Genomic DNA, 21720 nt, shown 5'->3' with positions numbered 1-21720 from the left:
TTCTTAGTCTTTCAAACACAGGGACACCTTTTGTCTAAGCAAGAGGTAGATTCATCCAACAACATCTAACTGAATCAGTCACGATGGAAAGTCTTAGAGGGAAACAATTCAAAGAGAAGAAAAAAAAAAATCCCAAGGCGATCTCAAAGGGATACTTCATGCCAATTTTGTAACTTCCTGCCTTTTCCCACTGAAAGTCCTACCCTGTACCCCCCACTATATCCATCTTACTCTCCTCTAGAGGGGGCCAGTCAGGCCTGAGTCTAGAGGTTGAACCCTTAACAGGTCCTGTGAATTAAAACAGAATTTTCCATGTGTAGTGTCCAATGTACTTTGTAGCTATAGTTTGTATCATTTTCTTAAATAGAATTTAAATTAAATAGAACTTAAATTTTAAATTAAATTTTAAAAATTACTATTTTTATTATCTTTAGCTATGATTAGAAGTCAAGAAAAGATTAAGCATCCATTAAAGGGAAAAGCAAAAATGCCTTTCATCCATAACCCTTCAGGCCCATGTTTGGGATGCCTAGTGACTTTTTCTAAGGACTGTAAAACAGGTCTGTTGTTTGGGTACTCTGTCACTAAATTAAAATCTAAATGTAATTTAAAATATTTTTTCCCAGAGTCCTGTATCTCCTTCTGTCTCGTCCAATTGATTACAGTTCAAGAATGCTGTTCGTGTTTGCAACATCAGCTACAACTGTAAGCCATAGACACGGAGTCAAAACTCACCTTTGCAACTCGGCTCAGCATTTTTTTCCTGCATATTCACCATGCTTGACATCATTAACAGATGCTTAAGATAATGCTCACTTACACACTTACTCAAAGTGCTGCATATCTTACTTGTAATCGGGATTGTAGTATCTGCAAGCCCCATTTAGTGCTGGCTTCCATAACATCCTGTTTGGCAAACAGAAGCTATTGACCGTTCCCACGTTAACTACATTCGTAGTTATTAACTCCTCGTTAGGCAACATTCCTACTATCAGGGGCCCTGCAGGACAGGCTACATCCTCCAGTCATGCCTCCCTCCCTCCCCACTAAACTTAAGCTACACTAAACTTTCCCTTTTCCCTAAAGACAATGCCACCTCTTTGGCCTTCAGGCTTTTGCCTTTGGAAATGTTCTGAGACAGCTGAACCGAGGAAGAGAAGGGGTGTAGAGCCAGGGGACAAATGGGTCTTGGATAGAAGGAAGAAAAGAGGGGAAGTCTGAGATTCTGATTGTATGTCCTCGACAGCAAGGGGGGAGAACATCCCTTTTAGTTGTCCTTGCGTATTTATCTGATAGTCATTGCTTCAGATAAAAATGGTGCCCCATGAAAAGTGCCCAGTTCAGCTCACAACTCATTCATACACGTGCTTTTCCTGGAAAAACCATCCGTGTGTAGTACGCTCTACGGGTGCTTCCCGTGTGGTCACACAGAACATTGACGAATACATTTTAATTAATATGTATTCAAGTGTGAACTCATTAATGTATGCAAGAGTTGAGGTTTCATAAAATTAATTTTTACTGCTCCATCAAGAACCTTGGTAAGTGGAAGTCACCTTTGCTTGGCTGTGAAGAACGCCGTGGCTGCCCCAGCAGCTGGGTGTTCCTACCCTGACTAGCATCAGCAGTTTTACCCATCAGGGCAAATATCAATGCAGTGTAAAGGCAAATAACATCTTAGCATGATTGTGAAAGTAGTTTTGACCCTTTCCCACTTGAAAGAGTCTGAGGGAGGCCTGCCAGGGGTCCATGGACCATACTTTGAGAACCACTGGCTCCCTGAGGGCAGAGATTGACTTTAATGTTTTCTTTAAGTGAGGTTTATGTTACCTAAGTTGGAACTCATGTACCCAGCTACAGCATGCGTGCGTCTCTGCAACCTGCTTTGGTTTTACAGACATTGGGTGTGCGCCAGTTAACTTTTGCCCACAGAGCACGTGCTCTTCAGTGTCTCCTGTATTTGGCCGACAAGGAAACTATAGAATCTCTCTTCAAAAAACCCATGGAGGAAGTGAAGTAAGTAGAATTTTTTAAATTGTGTTAAGAAATAGGAAACACGGGGCACCTGGCTGGCTCAGTCGGTAGAGCACATGACTCAAGATCTTGGGTCGTGAATTCAAGCCCTAAGTTGGGTGTAGAGCTTACTGAAAAAAAAGAAAAGAAAAGAAATAGGAAACGGATTGGTTCTTTGGAAGTGTACATTTAAGCCCCTTAGTTTATAAGAGTGCATTAGAATAGCCGTGTAAACCTAGTTCTGCTGCCTTGAATGTCTTCTCCATTTTGGGAAAGGGGACATAGGCCTCTGAGAACATCTTGTTTCCCTAGTTTTTTGAGGCATTTAGGAACTGAATGTTTTCTTGATCTTGCTTGTATTGATTTCTTTCTACTATTATATTCAGTGAATATATTTAGAAGCCTAAAAAATAGACATTTAAAGCAAACAGCCCTAATATTGCCCTGTGGTGGCCTCTATCTTAGATGTAAATATGGTCTATAAGAATGATTCCCATCAGTGCCTCTGTTTTTCAGATCTTACTTGAAATGTATAACTTTTCTGGCATCATTTGAGACTTTGAATATCCCCATCACATATGAATTATTTTGCAACAGTCCTAAAGAAGGAATGATTAAGGGTCTATGGAAAAACCACAGTCATGAATCCATGGTATGTCCTGGGAGTTGTCTGAGGGTGGGTCCCCCATCTTCTCCAACGCGCTTCTACTCACCCAAATGCCTGGAGCCAGAGACTCTTCATTCCTGAACAAGCCTACTGCTGAGACCGTTTCTACTTTCCTATCCTGACAGGTGACACGCAACTTGGAGGGTCCCCTTACCTCTGTCTCTTAAAGCCTAGGGCTTGATCCCACCAACAAGAGGACACTTTTGTAGTTCCTTCCCAGGGCCTGTGTGTCCTTATCCAGATGGGGAGGCGAGACTGTCCCTATGCCAGGAAGGGTGTGCCTCCTCTTCCTCGTCGTTGCTTGTGGGAATTCAGTCCCTGAGGCAGTTGGAGCCTAGGGCGAGAAGGCCGGGCCAACAGGCAAACCGCTCTTGGGTAGGAAGAAGACAGCGGGGAAAGTCCGAGCTGCCATTTGAATCCATGACAGCAAGAAAGAAAAATAATAATCTTAGTCTTTTTCTTTCATTAGAGGGAAATTCGGCAATAGACACACCTAGGTTATAAACATATTTTATGTGTAGCGCCCCACCTTTTCAATGGGTGGTTTGAATTCCTGGTATCTTGAAGCAGTATGATTTTTTTTTTTTTTTAATTTCTTTTCTGCTTCAGGCAGTCAGATTGGTGACTGAGCTCTGTTTGGAGTACCAAATCTATGACCTGCAGCTTTGGAATGGACTCTTGCAAAAGCTTCTTGGCTTCAATATGGTAAGACTCCGTGCCCGGGACTGCGGTCTGTGGGAAAGCTCTTGCACAGCAATTCTGAAGCATTCTGTACGGATACTTGTGATTGAACAGATGCGTGCTGCAAACATTCACTCTCCTTGGGTTCGTGCCAAACTTAACTTGGTCTTGGGCCAGAGGGAGTGCTAACTCAAAAATGACATAAATTTCGCTGGAAACAAATGGAAGCTTCCCTGACCTTTTTTGATATTTGTGATTTAGTAAGTGAACATCCATGCTCGTTCTCATGGTAGATACATTTTACTGATACTTTGTTTTGAAATTGTAAGACCCTGATATTTCATGTTGAAGTTTTCCATTTTGGTGATTTTCTGAACTGTATTTTTTTTCCCCCAGATTCCTTATCTGAGGAAAGTTTTAACTGCCATCTCTAGTATCCATTCTTTATGGCAGGTATGTAGTTTCCTAAAGTAAGTTTTATAGATTTAATCCTTAGGGGCACCCGGATAGTTCAGTTAAGCATTGACTCTTGATTTTGGCTCAGGTCTTCATCTCAGGACCCTGGGATTAAGCATGGCAGCGGGCTCCATGCTCAGTGTGGAGTCTGCTTGAGATTCTCTCTCCCTCTGCCCCTCCCCCTGCTCGTGTATGCTTTTCTCTCTCTCTCTCTCTCTCTCTCTCAAGTAAATAAATAAACCTTTAACAACAACAACAAAAAGAATTTAATACTTACACTCGATGGGCTTGTGGCTGCTGGGTGCATTAGGTAAGGTAACTGGCCTCTCTGTAAAGAATGGAACTGATACCCCGTTAAAAGGTGCCGGGACCCGGAGTACTTTGCTCAGAGGTCGCCTCTCGGAGGACTTCCACCAGCCCCAGCCCTCCCAGCCTCCTGAGCCGCACCACACCTTCGTGATCTCCAAACCCTGGCTCTACTGTAACACCTGCCACAGTGTAATTTGTTTTGTTACACATTCGACTGCCCCTCCTGGACTCGGAACATCTTTCAGTCAGACACCATATCTTATTCATCTTTTCTAAATTTCACAAGTTGAGTACCACATAATCATTATAATATATAATGTGGAAATATATCATCTATTCTTAGCTTAATACATTGTCCCATCAACATTATCTCCCCAGAAGTAACTACTGTTTACACTACTTTCTTCTAGAAATTTCCTATTATCATACAAGCACGTGTGTCTGTGTCTGTATGTGTGTGTATACGTTTTTGTACATATAAATGCAGTGACATTCTAGATAAATTATTTTTTTCCCAAATAACATTGGTGCCTCAGAGACTGTTCCATAGAGCACATGGAGACCTATTATCTTTTTTTAATTAAGATATAACTCCCATGTAAAATGTACCCTTTAAAGTACATTAAAGTTAAGGGGTGCCTGGCTGGCTCAGTGCATGGAGCTTGTGACTCTTGGTCTTGGGGTCCAGAGTTCAAGCCCCATATTGAGGGTAAAGATTACTAAAAAAATAAAGTTTCAAAAATAAATCAATAAAATGTGCAATTAAGTGGTTTTTAGTACATTCACCACGTTGTGCAATCATCACCACTCTCTAATTCTTGCACATTTTCTTCACCCCAAAAATATACCCCATATCCATTACCAGCCACTCCCTATACCTCCCTCTTTCAGCCCCTGGAGGTGTCTGTGCTGGACATGTCATATCAGTGGAATCATGTAGTACGTGGCCTTTTGTGCTCCCTTTACTCAGCATCATGTTTTCAAGGTTCGTCTGTGTGGTAGCAGATGTCGGGGCTTCATACCTTTTTACTGCCAGCTAATGTTCACTGTATAGACACACCCAAGTTTTATTTATCCATTCGTCAGTTGATGAATTATTATTATGGGTTATTAAGAATGATGCTGCTCCATGAACATTTGTGTTCAAGTTTTTGTGTGGACGTATGTTTGTTTTTCTCATGAGAATATACTTAGGAGTGGGATTGTTGGATCTTATGAGACCTCTATATTTAATTTTTTTGGCGTCTCATTACTTTTAACTCTTAATCATTCTCTATAATAAGGAGTAAAATGTATCATAAGTCACTTAACCTGTTCCCAATGAGTGGAAATTTTTGTTGTTGCCTCATTCATTTTTTGAAATCCTTTCTCTTGTCTTCTTGCCCCTTTCCTGTGGCTCTTACACAATGTCTGGCACACGACAGTGTAAATTTTGTTTTCTGAGCTGTGTTCTGATGCTTTTTTCCCCCAAATGAAACAATAACAAATCAGCCAAGATTGTATAATATGATCCCAAACTATACAGTTATGAAGAAAATTATCCAAGGGCGCCTGGCCGGCTCAGTCAGTACAGCATGCAACTCCTGATCTCGGGGTCATGAGTTTGAGCCCCACGTTGGGTGTAGAGTTTACTTTGAGAAAGAAAGAGAGAGAGGGAAAGAAAAGAAAATTATTCCTGAAATCTAACCATCTCAATCAGGAAGATACCAGTTTATGATTTTGGTCTTAGCATCCAGAACATAAGCTCTAAGCGTATAGTTCCATGACTGCAAAACCGAGAGAGTTCATGATACCCCAGGCGTGAATCCCATCATGTGCTTGTCTCTCCAGGTTCCCTACTTCAGCAAAGCTTGGCAGCGTGTGGTTCAGATACCCCTACTTTCAGGTATTTTTCTCTCCCCTGAAACAGTGACAGTAGCATTTTATAGCTCTCTCTGTGTGTGTGCGTGTACATTATTTTTTTTTAATTTTCAGCATCTTGTCCTCTGAGCCCCAGTCAGTTATCAGATTGCTGTGAGAGTCTCGTCGCTGTTTTAGAGTAAGTAAAATACTTGTTTTCCTACCCCAAAAAGTCATATGTGTTGCTTATAAAATTCCTTTCTAATAAACCTGTCTTTCAAGTAATTTCTTCTTCTTGGGAAGTTAAGCACATCAGTTGTTTCTAAGGTAAACTGTCTCTCATATTTTTACAATGTCCACTTTCCACATGCAGTGCAGGTAGTAAACCGAGTCAGTAAGCATTCTCCAAAATTAGTTTTAATGCATGTATAGAGTCCTTTTATGACTCCCCTAAATCATGCAGTGTTGTTTCAGTGGTTTGGAGTCTTCTGAGAATGTGACTTTAGGCATGTGTGGGCTTTCAGACATAATCACAGCAGCAAGGAGTGCTCTGTGTTCCAGCAGATAGGTTATTTTATTCCACAAAGAATGCCATGGAAGACTCGAGCTACTCATTACTAAGTGTATGTTATGCCCCAGCACTTCAGTGCTTAAGATCATTGAAAATCATGACTGAAAGCACAGTCAGGTAGCAAATTAACATATGAATTAATTTAATTTCATTAATATTATCAAACTCATGTGCTCTCTCGAAGATGTCCAGTTTCAGATGATCTCGACATGCTTGGAGTAGCCAGGCAGTATGTCCAGTTGGAGCTTCCGGCTTTTGCACTAGCCTGTCTGATGCTCATGCCCCACTCGGAAAAAAGACATCAGCAAATTAAGGTATCTGGCAAATTATTCCTCTGGTGCTGCCAGAGAAACAGAAGGCCTCATACTGCATGTCCCCTGCGAAAGGGTTGCATTTCCTTTTCACCAGACCTGCAGAGCATGAGTGTATCGGTCTGAGTGGGGCAGGAGTTTGTATGCAGGTTTAGCAGAAGGTAAGCCTGAAAGATAGATCAAGGTCCATCTGAGGGATGCCTTAAGAGGGATTTGGACCGGGGCACCTGGGTGGTTCAGTTGGCTAAGTGTCTGCCTTCGGCTCTGGTCATGATCTCAGGGTCTTGGGATCGAGCCCCACATCAGGCTCCCTGCTCAGCGGGGAGTCTGCTTCTCCCTCTCCCTCTGCCCCTCTGTCCTGCTTGTGCTGTCTCTCTCTCTCAAGTAAATAAATAAAATCTTTTAAGAAAGGGATTTGGACCTTGTTCTTTATCGGGTAGAGGTGAGGGGGGACAATCAATTTTCCTGGAAGAGTTAAGTGAATTGCTCAGGCCCTGTTTAAGGAACAATCCATGGGCTTGGTCAGAGGAGAGAGGAGGCAAGAAGGGAGGAGTGGGAAGCTGTTGCACTTGACTGGAGGTGTATCTCACTTGATCCACACACAACAGCCTGTGGACAGGCAGGAAAGGCTTGAGGAGATACAGCCCCAGAGTAGGGTAGTGGCAGTGAGAATGAACTGGATGGAAAAGCTTGACTTAGTGATTGGATGTGGGAGATGAGAGAGAGGGCTTTGTGTGTGGGTGTCTGACAAAGGGAGCCGTGAGCATTTGAGGACAGAACTTTTAAAAATAACTCATTCCCTTTACAATACAGAACAAATAGAACAAAGCCTTGGGAATGTTTTACGGTATTTTCTCAAAGGTAGATAAGCCAGTAGAGATCTATATAAATGAACACGCATATCTTTTTTATCTGTCATTTGGTCTATTGATTGCATTTTTTCACAGCCATCTGTGCCTGTCTTTGACTTTGGGTTATTTTATTTATTTATTTATTTTTACTTTTCATAAACTCATCCATTGATGCTTTTCAAAATTCTAGTATTTAAATAGATTCCTTTTGGCACTTAGAATGACAAAATGCTTGTTAAACAGCTCTTGCTGTTACAATATGCATTTGTAAAATGTCTTCCTCATTTCCGTAATTTTTTGTTATATGATAAGAGGTGGGTTTTTTTTCCCCTATAATAGAAATTCTGAAAGATATTCTAAATTTAAAAACGAAAACCTTTCAGATTTAACAGAAATTAGTAGTAATAACACTTTTCCATTAACTGTGTTTTCATTTTTTTTCCTCTAGAATTTTCTGGGCTCGTGCAATCCTCAGATCATTTTACAGCAATTAGAGGAGCATATGAATACTGGGCAGTTGGCAGGATTTTCACATCAAGTAAGAGGCAATTTCATCTCCTTTTTGCTATGAAAAATTTTATTTTGGAAGGTAATAATTTTCCCCAAATCAAAGTTAAGCTGAAAACCACTATCTCTATCTGTTTGGTAGTATATAAAATTATTTTGCTTTTATCAAAACCTTAGTACATTTTTTAAAAGGCGGAGACCCCTCTCTTATTTGCTGCTGTGCTCAGTGGAAAATCTATAGGTTTAAATGCTTGTTGTAAGCAGATTTTCCTCATAAAAAGTCCCAGCGTGCTTAAGAGCAATCACTTATTGATTTAATCTGTTACTAAAACAGCTCCCTTTCCCCACTCCCTTAAAAAAGAGGCTTAGTCACAATGCAATGCTAATTTAACTTGTGGTTTTAAGAAGCTTCTGGGTGGTGAATAAGGCCTTGGAATTTCACACATTTTTAATAATGATACCCGTTATTCTATAGATTAGAAATCTGATTCTGAATAATATCATAAGTAAGAAGGAGTTTGGGATTTTGGCAAAGACAAGATATTTTCAAATGTTGAAATTGCACATGATGAATAGCAACAACATCACTGACCTGGTAAACTATCTGGCAAGTGAGTTAAGGTAAGTTAATTAACAAACAAACAAAAACACCTTACTGTAGAATTTCCTTAAAATTTACCTTTATTTTAGAGGAAAAGATCAAACGGTTGCACAACTATTTGCTCATAGTGAAGGGCTCTGCATATTAAGCTGTAGCATTACTACACACACCCACAGGCTGGTTGTCCTGTAACTCAGTCCCTTCGAACGTGAACTGGGAATCAGACATCAAGTAAGCTTTCTGAACCCCCAAAACAGGTGTCTCACAGTCCTGCTTTAAAACCTGAGTTGCAGCTTTATTTCTTAGACACTTGCTCAGAGAATTGAGGGCTTTTATGTAATATAATTTTCACTAATCTTGATTGTCTAATTTTCCTGCACCCACAAGTTTGGAAATCAGCTTCTTGAGATAGGATTGGGAATGGATTTGGAAAGTGAAAAGAGAAGGGAGAAATGCCTGGCACTCAGAAAGGGCAGCCCGGTCAGGATGGAAGTCTTTCTTGGGCCATCCCCATTTATAGTCTAACTGTGCTGGCCACTTGGTGTGCATCCCTTTCTCATTACCATACCATGCATTTCCTTCTGCTTATCTACCACTTGTGATCCCACAAGAGCTACATGTTGTCATTTATAAACATTATTTTTTGAGATAGATATATATATATATATATATATATATATATAGACACACATATAGGTTGCACATATTTCAAGTATTTGTATCCCCCAGCAAAGCCATCACCACAATCAAGATAGCGAAAGTATTTATCACCCCGCCTGAGAATTTCCTCATGACTCCCTTTTTTTTTTCTGATTCCATAGTTTAGATGAAGCTTCAGTCTTTATAACCGAATATTCAAGGCATTGTGGGAAACCTGTACCACCAGACACCGCTCCCTGTGAAATCCTGAAGGTAGAGCTGCCCCACCGTTATTTGGGTTCTAACCTGACACCATTTATATTTTTAGGGTCTTGACATTGAACCAACTTGTTCTGGTATTGTGGAGAGAAATGTATTTTTATGTGTAACTATGTATATTTTTGTATTTTGGTTTTTTTATACGGGGGTCCTAGACCAGAAATCAAGAGGCCATGATTCTACTCTCTGGGCGGGTGGCCTCGGGCCGGTTGCTGAGCCTGTGCAGGGTTTAGTTTTTGGAAATGGACCACATAGTCTCTTGGGGGCTTTCCAGCATTATAATTCCTCATAAAGTCTTATTTTTCATATTGAAGCAAATGAAAAACTAAATTTCAAAAAGCATTGATTAATGTTGTGCTTGGGCATTAATTACTTTTAATTGTTCTCCTTTTTAATTGCCAAAAACATATGTCCACTATAGAAAAAAAAATTTGCAAGAGCCAAAAAAAAAACCAAGCAAACCCTAATCTCTTGAAATCTCACTACTCAGAAAAAGGATCACTGTTTAGTATACATCCTTCCAAATATTTTAATGTGTAAAATATGCATATAAATTATTCTTACTCCTATCCTTAACTTAAATAGAAGGTAAAATTTTTTACTTCTTTTTTTTTTAAGATTTTATTTTTTTAAAGTAATCTCTACACTCAACATGGGGCTCTAACTCACAACCCCGAGACCCAAGAGTTGCATGCTCCACCAACTGAGCCAGCCAGGCGCCCCAGAATTTTTTACTTTGATCATGGTTTGGTAGTTTTAGTAAACCTAATTAAATTATTGTGGGGTTTTTTCCCTCCTTTGGTCCAGATCAGGCATGTTAAAATAAGCCTACATTTCGTTAACTTTCATTAATAACGTCCTTGCTCACTTCTAGTCTGTTGTGTTCAGTGGCATAAGATTACTTTTTTTTTTAAAGGGAGATTATTAATTCAGGAGACAAATTTGTGGCCCTTAAAATGTATCTGTTTTTCTCTAGTCCTATCGATCTAAATGCCAAATAATTTTATATGTAGATGTTTAGCGATACAATTAAGTGTTCAATTTTATAGTTTATCAGACCGTTTTCTATTGAAAAAACTAAATAACACTAATAAAAATGCTTCTGTGTTTCTTCCCATTTAGATGTTTCTTAGTGGATCATAGCGGATCATCCATCCTTTTTTAAGAAGAATAAAGGGAAGTTTGGAGTCTACTATTAACTAATCATATTTATTGCCATTCTAAAATTGTGCAATTGATATAACTTATCAAATGTTAACCAGCAAGTAACAACTAAGGCGCTTCATAGCAGTATGATTATCCCATAAAGAACTCATGTCGTGAATTAATAAACCTTTTCTTTACCAGTCACTTGTATAACTTATTGAGACTATCGATCTTTTGCACCCCATATGAAGGAAACTAAATGCAAAAATACTTTGCTCCCTCCACAAGATAAATAACTACTTATACCCTGTATCTTCATATACAAATAAGAATAGTGTCAATATTTTTAATGTAGTTCTAGTAAATATGTAAGTTTTGCTGCAGAGCGGATCAGTGGCCAGCCCAAAAAATAGAAACTGCTCTAGATATTTCAGGCAGAGAAGGACTGGATGCCAGGAATTGGTTGCAAAGGTGTTAAAAGGACTGAAAAGCAACGGGGAGATGGGGGGGGGGATTCGGCTAGAGAGGCAGAAGGGGAAGGTGCTGTTAGCTGAGATCTGGAGGCTGCTGCTGCCCCTGGGTCCCCCCCCGCCCCCCCTTTGCAACACTGAGCTGGGGGAGCTGCTGCCCACAGCGGCCGTCGGTCACCCCCCGCGGTAGCTGCCACTGCCAGGCCACCACCAGAAGAGAAAAGAAGCAAGTCTTTGCTTTTTCCAACCTTCTAATTCTCATGCCAATGCCAAGAATGACAGAACCAAAGCGGAACCCGTGCGGCCCATGGTCGGGGAGACGCGGTCTGCAGGGGTTCAGCCGCAGCAGTTCGCAGGCTAGCCTGGGGGGGCAGTGTGGAGCTGGAAGCCCGCGGCTGCCACCCAGCGCGCAGAAACCACCGCACCCCTTAACTCCGCCTTCGTAGTCTTTTTCTAGACAGGGGTATAACTTGAAAAATTGAATTTCATAAATCAGAATGAGTTTCCCTTTGTTTTTCTGGTTGAGAAAAACATTATTTCTATACAGAAAACTCACTGTAGCATTGTGATTAAAAACTTGGGTTTGGGGGTAAAACTAGTCTGGATTTGATTCTGGGCTCTGTCCCACCCTGGTTGTGTACTGATCCTGGACAAGTTATATAACTTCTGAAAGCTTTAGTTCCCTCATTTGTAAAACCTCCTGAGGAGGTTTAAATGATCCTCCACGTGTGCTATTCTGGACATTCAGACTACGCCAATATTTTTCACAAAGCTTTTTCCATATTTGGGGTTATTTCCTTAAGATGCATTCCCAGGAACAGATTGACCAGATCAAAGGGAATGAAGAACATCTTAAAACCCCTAGAAGCACTTGCCAGACTCCGCGTGTTTTGAAAGATCTTCACAGACGCCTGTTCCCACCAGCAAGAGGTATGTCTGCTTTGCCTCTTCTCCCTAACGTGGACCAGTCTGACTATTAAATTGCTGGTATGATAGGTGAAAATGGTGTCTCACTGTTTACGTCTGTATTTCTTTGATATTTATGTGATTGAACCTTAAGAAAACTATCTGACTGCTTTTGAAAGCAGAGCCTGGGAATTTTCTTGGGCATAAATGTGCAAGGAACAGAAGGGGTCAAGTGGTGGCACCAGAAGGTAACAAATGGGAAATGACTCTGCATGCCTGATGGACTCAAGCTAAGCTGAATGATTCTTTCCCAGCCTTCACACTGGTTTCATTGTTCCCAATAAAGTTCTGGCAGGCAAAGGGTTAGCTTTATGTACGCTGCAGAAGTAATTTTTTGAAACATAAATATATTTAAATTTATTTTCAGTTCATTTGAAATTCAAAAATACAATTAGCCGGGATCCTTGTTGTCCTATTTATTGTATTTTTATTAGCCTTGATTATTTTCCATTCTTGTCTGTGCCTGCCTCACACTTTTCGCTGGCTCCCCATTTCACTTAGCACAAGACCCAAGTTGCCAACTGAGGCACACAGGCATCTTTGTTCAAATCAGAAACAGAATCCATCTTGGAAGATGAGTTACGAAAAGGCTTTCCTCAGGGGTGCCTGGATGGTTCAGTTGGTTAAGCGTCTGGCTCTTGATATGAGCTCGGGTCTTCGCCTCAGGGTTGTGAGTTCGAGCCCTGTGTTGAGCTCCACACTGGGTGTGGAACCTATGTTTAAAAAAAACACAAAAGTCTCTCCCCTTGGTAGATCTAGTGCAAAAAGGCACTCCCTGGAAACAGTCACATTTGTAAAAAGCACTGGATTAAAAGCTCGATTTCAGGGGCGCCTGGGTGGCTCAGTTGGTTAAGAATCTGACTTCAGCATCAGGTCATGATCTTAGGGTCCTGGGATTGAGCCTGGCATGGGGCTCCCCACTCAGCGGGGAGTCTACTTGTCCCTCTCCCTCAGCTACTCTCCCTGCTGGTGCGCGCAAGCATTTTTTCTCTCTCAAATAAATGAAATCTTAAAAAAGAAAAAGAAAGAAAGCTGGATTTCAGTTACCTCTCTGTGCTACCTGCCATCCATACAATGGCTTAGACGGTCCTGCATGATTTAGCTCCACCTACCTTTCCAGCCTGGATGTCTACCACTTTCTCCTTTGACCAGCCTTCCCCACCAGCCCAACCAAAGTTGTCTCCCCACCCCATACCCTAGTCACTTGCTATGGCATTAGCATATCTACTTCCTTCTCAAAGCAATCCAATGGTTGACGGGTTTATTGATTGTCTCACTACTCATCATGTCCCCAAACCTTAGAACAGTCTCATATAATAGACTTAATAAATATGTATGAAATAAATTATCTATTTTCAGGGTAAAACTCCTTCCTTTAGTGTGTCATGATCATGTGAACACGCGACAGCACCTCATTACACAGAAAGGGGGAAGTTAGCAGCAACTAAATAAGTAAAGGCATTACTATACTTAATTCTCTTGACTCATGCCCAAACTTCATCATCTCTTGCTTTGAATGAGGTGGCTAAATTTTCATTGCTTTGACTACTTGGAGTAGAGAATTTTATTAGCAGAGTTCTCTCCTTCCATTCCCTTCTGGATAGAAATCCTGGTCTGCCAAAATGTAGGATATTCAGTCTTTATACTGTGTCTTCTGGGGCCCAGAGATTTGGAACCTGTTTGCAGTGTTTATGTTAACACATTGGATCCCTCGAAACGAGTCTAAATGTTAACTCACAACAGCTAAGTCTTACCATAAACTATACAAAACATTAGAGAAAGACAAGGTGGTGGTGGTGGTGGTGTTCTCCAGCATTCTTTCCCTATTTGAAAACAACTGGAGAACAAGAGCAGACCCAACCAAAGCTGAATGTTTTCTAAAAGGAAAAAAATTTCTAGAGCAATTCTCTTTTTGAACTCTCCTTCCAATGTTCACAGGACTCAAGAATGTGACCTCTAAACTGACTTTCCCTTGATAATTACTCTTATAGCTTTAAAAAAATAAAAAAGCTTTGGGGCGCCTGGGTGGCACAGCGGTTAAGCGTCTGCCTTCGGCTCAGGGCGTGATCCTGGCGTTATGGGAGCCCCACATCAGGCTCCTCCGCTATGAGCCTGCTTCTTCCTCTCCCACTCCCCCTGCTTGTGTTCCCGCTCTCGCTGGCTGTCTCTATCTCTGTCAAATAAATAAAATCTTAAAAAAAAAAAGTAGTCCCTAAAAAAAAAATAAAATAAAAAAATAGCTTTATTGAGGTATAGTTCTCTTACTATACAATTTACCCATTGATGGTTTTTAGCATATTCACATATATAGACATCATTACAGTCAATTTGGAATATTTACATTGCCTCTAAACAAAATTGTATCCTTTAGCTGCTAGCACCATATTTACCCCCTCCAACCCTAGCCTTCCCAAAAGCAAACACCGTCTCTATGGATTTGCCTATTCTGGACATTTCCTATAAACAGAGTCATATAATATGTGTCCTTTTGTGCCTGTCTTCTTTCACTTGCTTCCAAAGTTCATCATGGAGCATATGCCACAGCTTCATTCCTTTTCATGATAGAATAATATTCCATATTATGTATGGATGGACCGTATTTTGTTTATCCATTCATCCATTGATGGCGTTTGGGTTGTTTCCACCTTTTGGGTATTATGAAAAGCATCACTGTATCCTATAGTTTTTGAACCACCTTGATACTTTTGGATTTTTTCAACTTTTTCAAAATATATATACCCGGACTTATCCAAGATATCAGACAAGACTCAATGACCCTGGGGCACCTGGGTGGCTCAGTCGGTTAAGCATCTGCCTTTAGCTCAGGTCATGATCCCGGAGTTCCGGAATCAAGTCCCCTCTCAGGCTCCCTGCTCAGCAGGGAGTCTGTCTCTCCCTCTGACCCTCCCCCCTCTTGTGCTTTTTCTCTTTTGCTCTCTCTCAAATAAATAAATAAAAATCTTAAGAAAAAGAGAGAACATTTAATTTATATGAATTTATGCATATGTATACATGTGAAGCGTTAGGATATTCCTTGTTATCAAAGAGGTAAGTGATCAACCAGGAGAAATGATATCTCAAAACCAAGATTATTCTTCAATTTTTTGAAAAGATTTATTTTACAGAAAGAGAGAGAATCTTAAGCAGACTCCATGCCCAGCACAGAGCCTGACGTGTAGCTTGATCTCATGAGCCTGAGATCATGACCTGAGCCGAAATCAAGAGTTGATGCCCAACCGACTGAGCCACTCAGGTGCCCCCGCCACGATTATTTTTTTAAAGATTTTATTTATTTTTAGAGAGAGAAAGAGAGCTTGAGCGGGGGAGGGGCAGAAGATGAAGGGGACAGAGAAGTTCAAGCAGACTCAAGCTCAGCTTGGAACTAGACAAAGGGCTCCATTTCATGACCCTGAGATCATGATCGGAGCTGGAATCAAGAGTTGGATGCTTAACCAACTGAGCTACCCTAGCACCCCTCAAAAGATTATTGCCAACTCTTTTTTTTTCAATGTTCTTTTTATAGACTTGATTTTTTTTTAAGTCTTAAGAAGATATATTACTCATAACCCATCCTATATTTCATACCTCAGAATGATGTAATTTAGTTTAGGTCTGAGAGCAAATGGCCAAAAAAAGAATTCTTGAGGCATTTTCCCTGCCAAAAAGGTGAATTTATTAAAGCATAGGGACAGGACCCGTGGGCAGAAAAGGCTGCATTTTAAGTATGGAGTGACTGATTATATAGGATTTTTTATCCTGTAGAGGGGGAAGGTGACATTAGGGCACCAGGAAATTGAGCCCGTAGGTTTCTGGAGATCTAACTAATCTCAAAATTGTGCTTTTCTTGTAAATCATTGAGACAGTTACAAACTGATGGAGTCTTAAGTCCTTCATGACTGATCTTTATCAGTTGACCATTTGCTTTTTCCTTCCTCTGTCCTTGGGAAGTCATGAGTACCTGAGAAGTGTCACATATATTCCACTTCCATATTGGGGCGGGGGAGTATGTGGATTTTCAGGTTGCCTTTTGCCCTCAGCTTGCCTTTTATGTCATCCAAAAGAAGAAGTAGTAATTTACAAAATTTCCTCCCCGCCTTCCTACTCCATAATGTCACGTGTCCTGTAGTTGCTCTTTTTGGTCATAGAAGCCGGAATGCGTAGGCAAACTTTTGTCATCAAATGATATGAATGCATATGCTGGTGCTTCTCTTGCTCTCTTTTAAAGTTTTTTAAAGATTTTATGTATGTATGTATGTATGTATGTATGTATGTATGTATGTATGTATTTAAGAGAGAGGGATGGGGGCAGACAAGCAGACTTCATGCGGAGCACAGAACCCAACACAGGGCTCACTGTCATGACCCTGAGATCACGACCTGAGCCAAAAACCAGGAGTTGGATGCTTAATCAACTGAGTCACCCAGGCATCCCTCTCACTCTCTTTAAAAAATGCTCTTGGGGTACCTGGCTGGCTCAGTCAGAAGGGCAAGCAACTGTTGATCTCAGGGTCATGAGTTTGAGCCCCACATTGGGTATAGAGATTACTTAAATAAAAAACATTTTAAAAAAATAAAAATTAAGAGAGATCTGGGTGGCCCAGTAAGTTAAGCATCTGACTCTTCGTTTCAGCTCAAGTAATGATCTTGAGGTTGTGAGATGGAGACCCTCATCTGTCTCCTCTCTCAGCAGAGAGTCTGCGTGAGCTTCTTTCTCCCTCTGCCCCTCCCCTTGTTCCCCTCTGTGTGGGAGCACTCTCTATCTCAAATAAATAAATAAAATCTTAAAAATAATTAAAACAATAAAAATAATTTTAAAAAATTTAAAAGACTCTTTGGGGCGCCTGGGTGGTGCAGTCGTAAAGCATCTGCCTTCGGCTCAGGACGTGATCCTGGCGTTCCGGGATCGAGCCCCACATCAGGCTCTTCCGCTATGAGCCTGNCCTGCTTCTTCCTCTCCCACTCCCCCTGCTGTGTTCCCTCTCTCACTGGCTGTCTCTCTCTGTCAAATAAAGAAATAAAAAAACCCAAAAAACAAAAAAACCCAAAAAATAGAATACAGCAAAGGTGAGGGGATGTCCTTTTGTGACCAGGTTAGGAAACCCTGTAATTTCTTTCTTATGAGCAGATTCTCTATTGTTTCTCAGCTTACACACTTGGATAAAGCAAACTACCACACTGGAGAGGCTCGCACGACAAGGAACAGTAGCCTGCTGATAATCATGAGAGCTTGAAAATGGATCCTTCCCCAGTTAAAGCCCTGAAATGACAATAGCCCAGCCAATTCCCTGATTGCACCTTATAGGAAACCCTGAAGTACAGAAGCCAGCTAAGCCATGCCTAGATTCCTAACCCACAGGAACTGTGAAGTAATATATGCACATTGCTTTAAGCTGCTTTGTGGCAATTCGTTACCCAGCAATAGATAACTAACACCAGGGGTAAACTGAGACCAAATGCAACCTGTCTACGGAAATAGTAAAATATGGCCCTCAATTTTTGGACACTCCAGCCATCCAGAGGGGAGTTCTAGGTCCCCCTCCCTCTACTTGCATCTGGGCAGGCTTGTGATTTCCTCCAACCACAGAGAACACTGGAAGTGACACTGTCCAATGTCACGTAGTTTCTAAGGACTAGAGATAAAACTGAGATCCAAGTTTTCCAGTTCTTACTTCAGCATTCNTTAAAACTTAGATCCAGTTTTCCAGTTCTTACTTCAGCATTCTTTCCACCACTCCAGATGTTGCTTTTTTATCTAGGGTCTTTGTGTTTCTTTTTCACTTACAGTGAGAGAATCTTTCCTGCAGTGCTGGTCAACTTGGGCAGCACACTGGAATCACAAGGGAAGCATTTAAAATACTGATATCTGGGTCCTGTTCCCAAAGATGCTATTTGGTCTGGGGTGCAGCCTAAGCAGCAGGAGCTTTACAAAACTTCCCATGTGGGTCTAATATGTAGCCACATTGGAGACTCACTCTCCATACGACATGCTGATCAATGCAAAAACAAACAAACAAAAAAGAATCACCTGATCAAATCAATTCTCAATGATCCATCCTGATGGAATGAAATAGAGGCACAGAGAATCCAAAAGAACAGATTATTCTAAAAGTCGTAATCCTATTATAGAAAGATGATGCACGAGTGTGTGTATGTGCATGAATGTGCACATGAGGACCACTCTGTGTGTGTATTTAGGGGGGCAGAATTTAGCTTCCCAACAGTTTATGCAGACAGTGTGCTAAGCATCAGAACTTAACAATAATATGGGGGCACCTCAGTGCCTCAGTCCATTAAGCATCTGTCTCTGGATTTTGGCTCAGGTCATGATCTCAGGGTCCTGGGATCGAGCCCCACATTGGGCTCCCTACTCAGTAGGGAGTCTGCTTGTGTCCTTCTCCCTCTGCCTCTCCCCCTGCTCTCTCTCTTTCTCTCTCTCTCTTAAATAAGTAAATAAATCTTTTTTAAAAAAAGAACTTACAGGGGCGCCTGGGTGGCACAGCGGTTAAGCGTCTGCCTTCGGCTCAGGGCGTGATCCCGGCGTTGTGGGATCGAGCCCCACATCAGGCTCCTTTGCGGTGAGCCTGCCTCTTCCTCTCTCACTCCCCGTTTGTGTTCCCTCTCTCCCTGGCTGTCTCTATCTCTGTCGAATAAATAAATAAAATCTTTTTAAAAAAAAAAAAAGAACTTACAATAATACTAAGACCTGATATGTTTTCACTAAAGGAACCTACCCTCCAGTAACAAGAGAAAGCAGAGGAGAGCCTTAGAATCTAAGATGCCCTAGGTTTTGCAAGTATCACTACCTCAGGACTCATCCCACAGAGCAATGTTTGTAAGTGGAGAACCATGAAGTCATGGTGAAACCTAAGTGCTGAGCACTGGCCAATCTCACTTACTAGCAAAATGACTTGACCCTGTAAGCCAGCTTCATAGCTCTCAAAAGATCAAAATTGTGTGCGTGTCTGATAAAAATGACAAATATTTACAGGTCACAGACTTTCAGGGTGATTTGCAAATCTCTAGAGCTATAAAAGTTAAAATTCTTGATATGAGGATTTACTGAATCCTATAAACTATAATTCAACAAAGATATAAACAGTGTATAGTAGCATAGAAGAGATAATTGCTTTTTTTAAGATTTTTTTTAAACAAGGTTTAAGAAACTTGATTTGAAGGAGAGATTATGTAGGACGTGTGTTTTAGAGCACTTACATATACACAGGATTAGTCTACATACAAGCTACACCCTAAAGAGCTATAAAATATAGACCAAAATACTGTGTTATAATCATCAGACTTGCTAAGAGACTAGATCTTAATTATTCCCAGTACACAAAAAAAGAAATGATAATTATGTGACGTGACAGAGGTGCTATTACTACAGTGACAATCACATTACAATATAAATGTACCAACATGTTGTCCCCCTTAAACCTACACAATGTTTTATGTCAAATATATTTCAATTAAAAGTTGTGATTAAAAAACTTTCAAGCTGCAAAATTGTTCTTGTTTGCCATGATGAAAGAAAAATATTGAAATTATATACTCAAATAAGGTAAATTGTCAAACAATGGAGGAAAATTACTTACTGAAATAAGAAGCTCATAGTTGAATAAACATGTTTTAAGAAAGGTGTTAATATCACGGCAACTCCATCTCAATTTGATTAAATCACACAAGGGCTATGTGTGTGCATGTGTATATGTACAAGCATATGTGTATTTCTAAGATTTTATATTTTATGTACCCGAAAGAAGTAGGAGGAGGGATCAAAATTAGAGAAAATGATACTGCGTTAGCTGAGACATGCCTGAATCAAATTATGGTTCTAGCTGTAAATGTAATGCCATTCACGGAAACATGCCCTGAGATAAACAGCAGGTTTTCCTTTTAGTGGACACCCCCTGTGTGTGTGCCAGTGGAATACATTAATTCTATCTTTATCCTCCAGTTCCAACCTCTGCCAGTCTACGTGCGTCCTCCATTGGAGACCCATTAAATCAGAATTTGTCATTTGCAACTTGCTTTTGCTAGGTGTTAGCCTTAAGTTGTGTACAAGAATCATCCTACGTGGCCAATCTTGAACTTACACTTCTTCTTTAAGCATTTAAGGAAAACACTATGCTTTCTCATTTCCCACTTCAGAGGGGCTCTCCAAGTCCACACTGAAGAAATGGTAAACAATAAGTCTCACTGTATTGCTTGGGCAAATCTTCACAGAAAAGGTCCTTTTTTGAGCTGGTCCTGAAAGAAGCCTGTTGGAAACTGTCCAAGGTTTCTAAAATATACACAGTATAAAGCCTTAAGAATGTTTATGTCATAGTTAGGGAGTTAAAAAAACTTGTAAAAGTAACACTTGGTGAAAATTAAATCGCACTACAAGACAACAAAATATATCCAAGAAATGCTTAAATAGTTGGTAAGTGCTTGGTATAGATAACTCAGACTATGAGATTAGAAAAGGAGGATGCCTCCATGAGGTGGGGTGGGCTTCAGCAGAACGTTGAATTCTGTGAACATTACATACACGAAAAGAAGGAGCAGCAGTAGAATTAAAGAAGACACAAATGGAAGAGGGCAATGATTGGGGGCTCTCTTGCAGAGAGAGAGGGATCTTTCAAAAATGCGTTGGTCACTTGATATCATCACCTTGGAAGAGATGTGCATAATTTAGTAATTTGTAAACTGGTGATCCATAAACAACTACTCCAGTGTTGACTGTAGTCCTCTGTTTTCAGCACCTGCCACTCTCATTTCTATTCATCAGTTTCCCTTCTGTGACCTTGATGTACATCTGCACTTCCACAAGACGGAGGTGGCGGGGGGGCTCTTGGGGCACCTGAGTGGCTCGGTTGGGTAAGCACTGGACCTTGGTTTTGGCTCAGGTCATGATCTCAGGGTCAGGAGGTCAAGCCCTAGATTGGGCTCCCCGTTCAGCAGGGAGTCTACTTGAGATTCTCTCTCTCCCTCTCCCTTTACCCCTCCCCCTGGTTGCTCTCTCTCTCTCTAAAATAAATAAATAAAATTTTAAAAATAAAATAAAGACAGAGGGACTGTTTGGTGAGTGGGCAGGTAGAGGAAAGACAGAGAGAACTGGCTGGATATTCCCACTAATAAGTCATCATCTTGCTGTTAAGCAGAGAAAAGATGTTAGAATCTATTGATGGCTTTCAGTTTTCTGTCTATGCTAAGTTTGTTTTCTGTTTTCTCTGTAGTTCCTTTGACAGCACTGTAGCAATCAAATTAAGGAGACATCACTGCGATAACCAAAAGCTTTTTGGTTCTTATTGCTCGGTAAGGCAGAAGGTAGAGGTGCTCTGGAATCTGGAATTATCCTGCTCTCAGTGATAGACAAGAACAAGCTGAATAATATTTGTATAAATCAGAAATCATTTGTGAATAAGCAAAGCC

At 40.8% G+C, this 21720-nt stretch overlaps 1 protein-coding gene across 2 annotated transcripts in view; it reads left to right on the top strand.

The window, feature by feature from the left end:
* The window catches only part of KNTC1 (kinetochore associated 1), a 69728-nt gene extending 58660 nt beyond the window's left edge, over positions 1 to 11068 (top strand). For both annotated transcript variants that reach the window (XM_034638548.1, XM_019801157.2), the window contains exons 53-64: positions 627 to 705; positions 1898 to 2016; positions 2530 to 2665; positions 3290 to 3385; positions 3758 to 3814; positions 5957 to 6011; positions 6101 to 6164; positions 6721 to 6850; positions 8147 to 8236; positions 8681 to 8826; positions 9628 to 9718; positions 10847 to 11068. In XM_034638548.1, coding sequence (XP_034494439.1) covers positions 627 to 705; positions 1898 to 2016; positions 2530 to 2665; positions 3290 to 3385; positions 3758 to 3814; positions 5957 to 6011; positions 6101 to 6164; positions 6721 to 6850; positions 8147 to 8236; positions 8681 to 8826; positions 9628 to 9718; positions 10847 to 10867 — 1084 coding nt within the window. In that variant the 3' untranslated portion in view covers positions 10868 to 11068. The remainder of the gene's footprint in view (positions 1 to 626; positions 706 to 1897; positions 2017 to 2529; positions 2666 to 3289; positions 3386 to 3757; positions 3815 to 5956; positions 6012 to 6100; positions 6165 to 6720; positions 6851 to 8146; positions 8237 to 8680; positions 8827 to 9627; positions 9719 to 10846) is intronic.
* The last annotated feature ends 10652 nt before the right edge of the window (positions 11069 to 21720 follow it).

Source organism: Ailuropoda melanoleuca, chromosome 12 (assembly GCF_002007445.2).
Source record: "Ailuropoda melanoleuca isolate Jingjing chromosome 12, ASM200744v2, whole genome shotgun sequence".
Lineage (NCBI taxonomy): Eukaryota > Metazoa > Chordata > Mammalia > Carnivora > Ursidae > Ailuropoda > Ailuropoda melanoleuca.
Note: the sequence above shows the minus strand (reverse complement) of the source record. Positions and strands in the feature narration are given on the sequence as shown.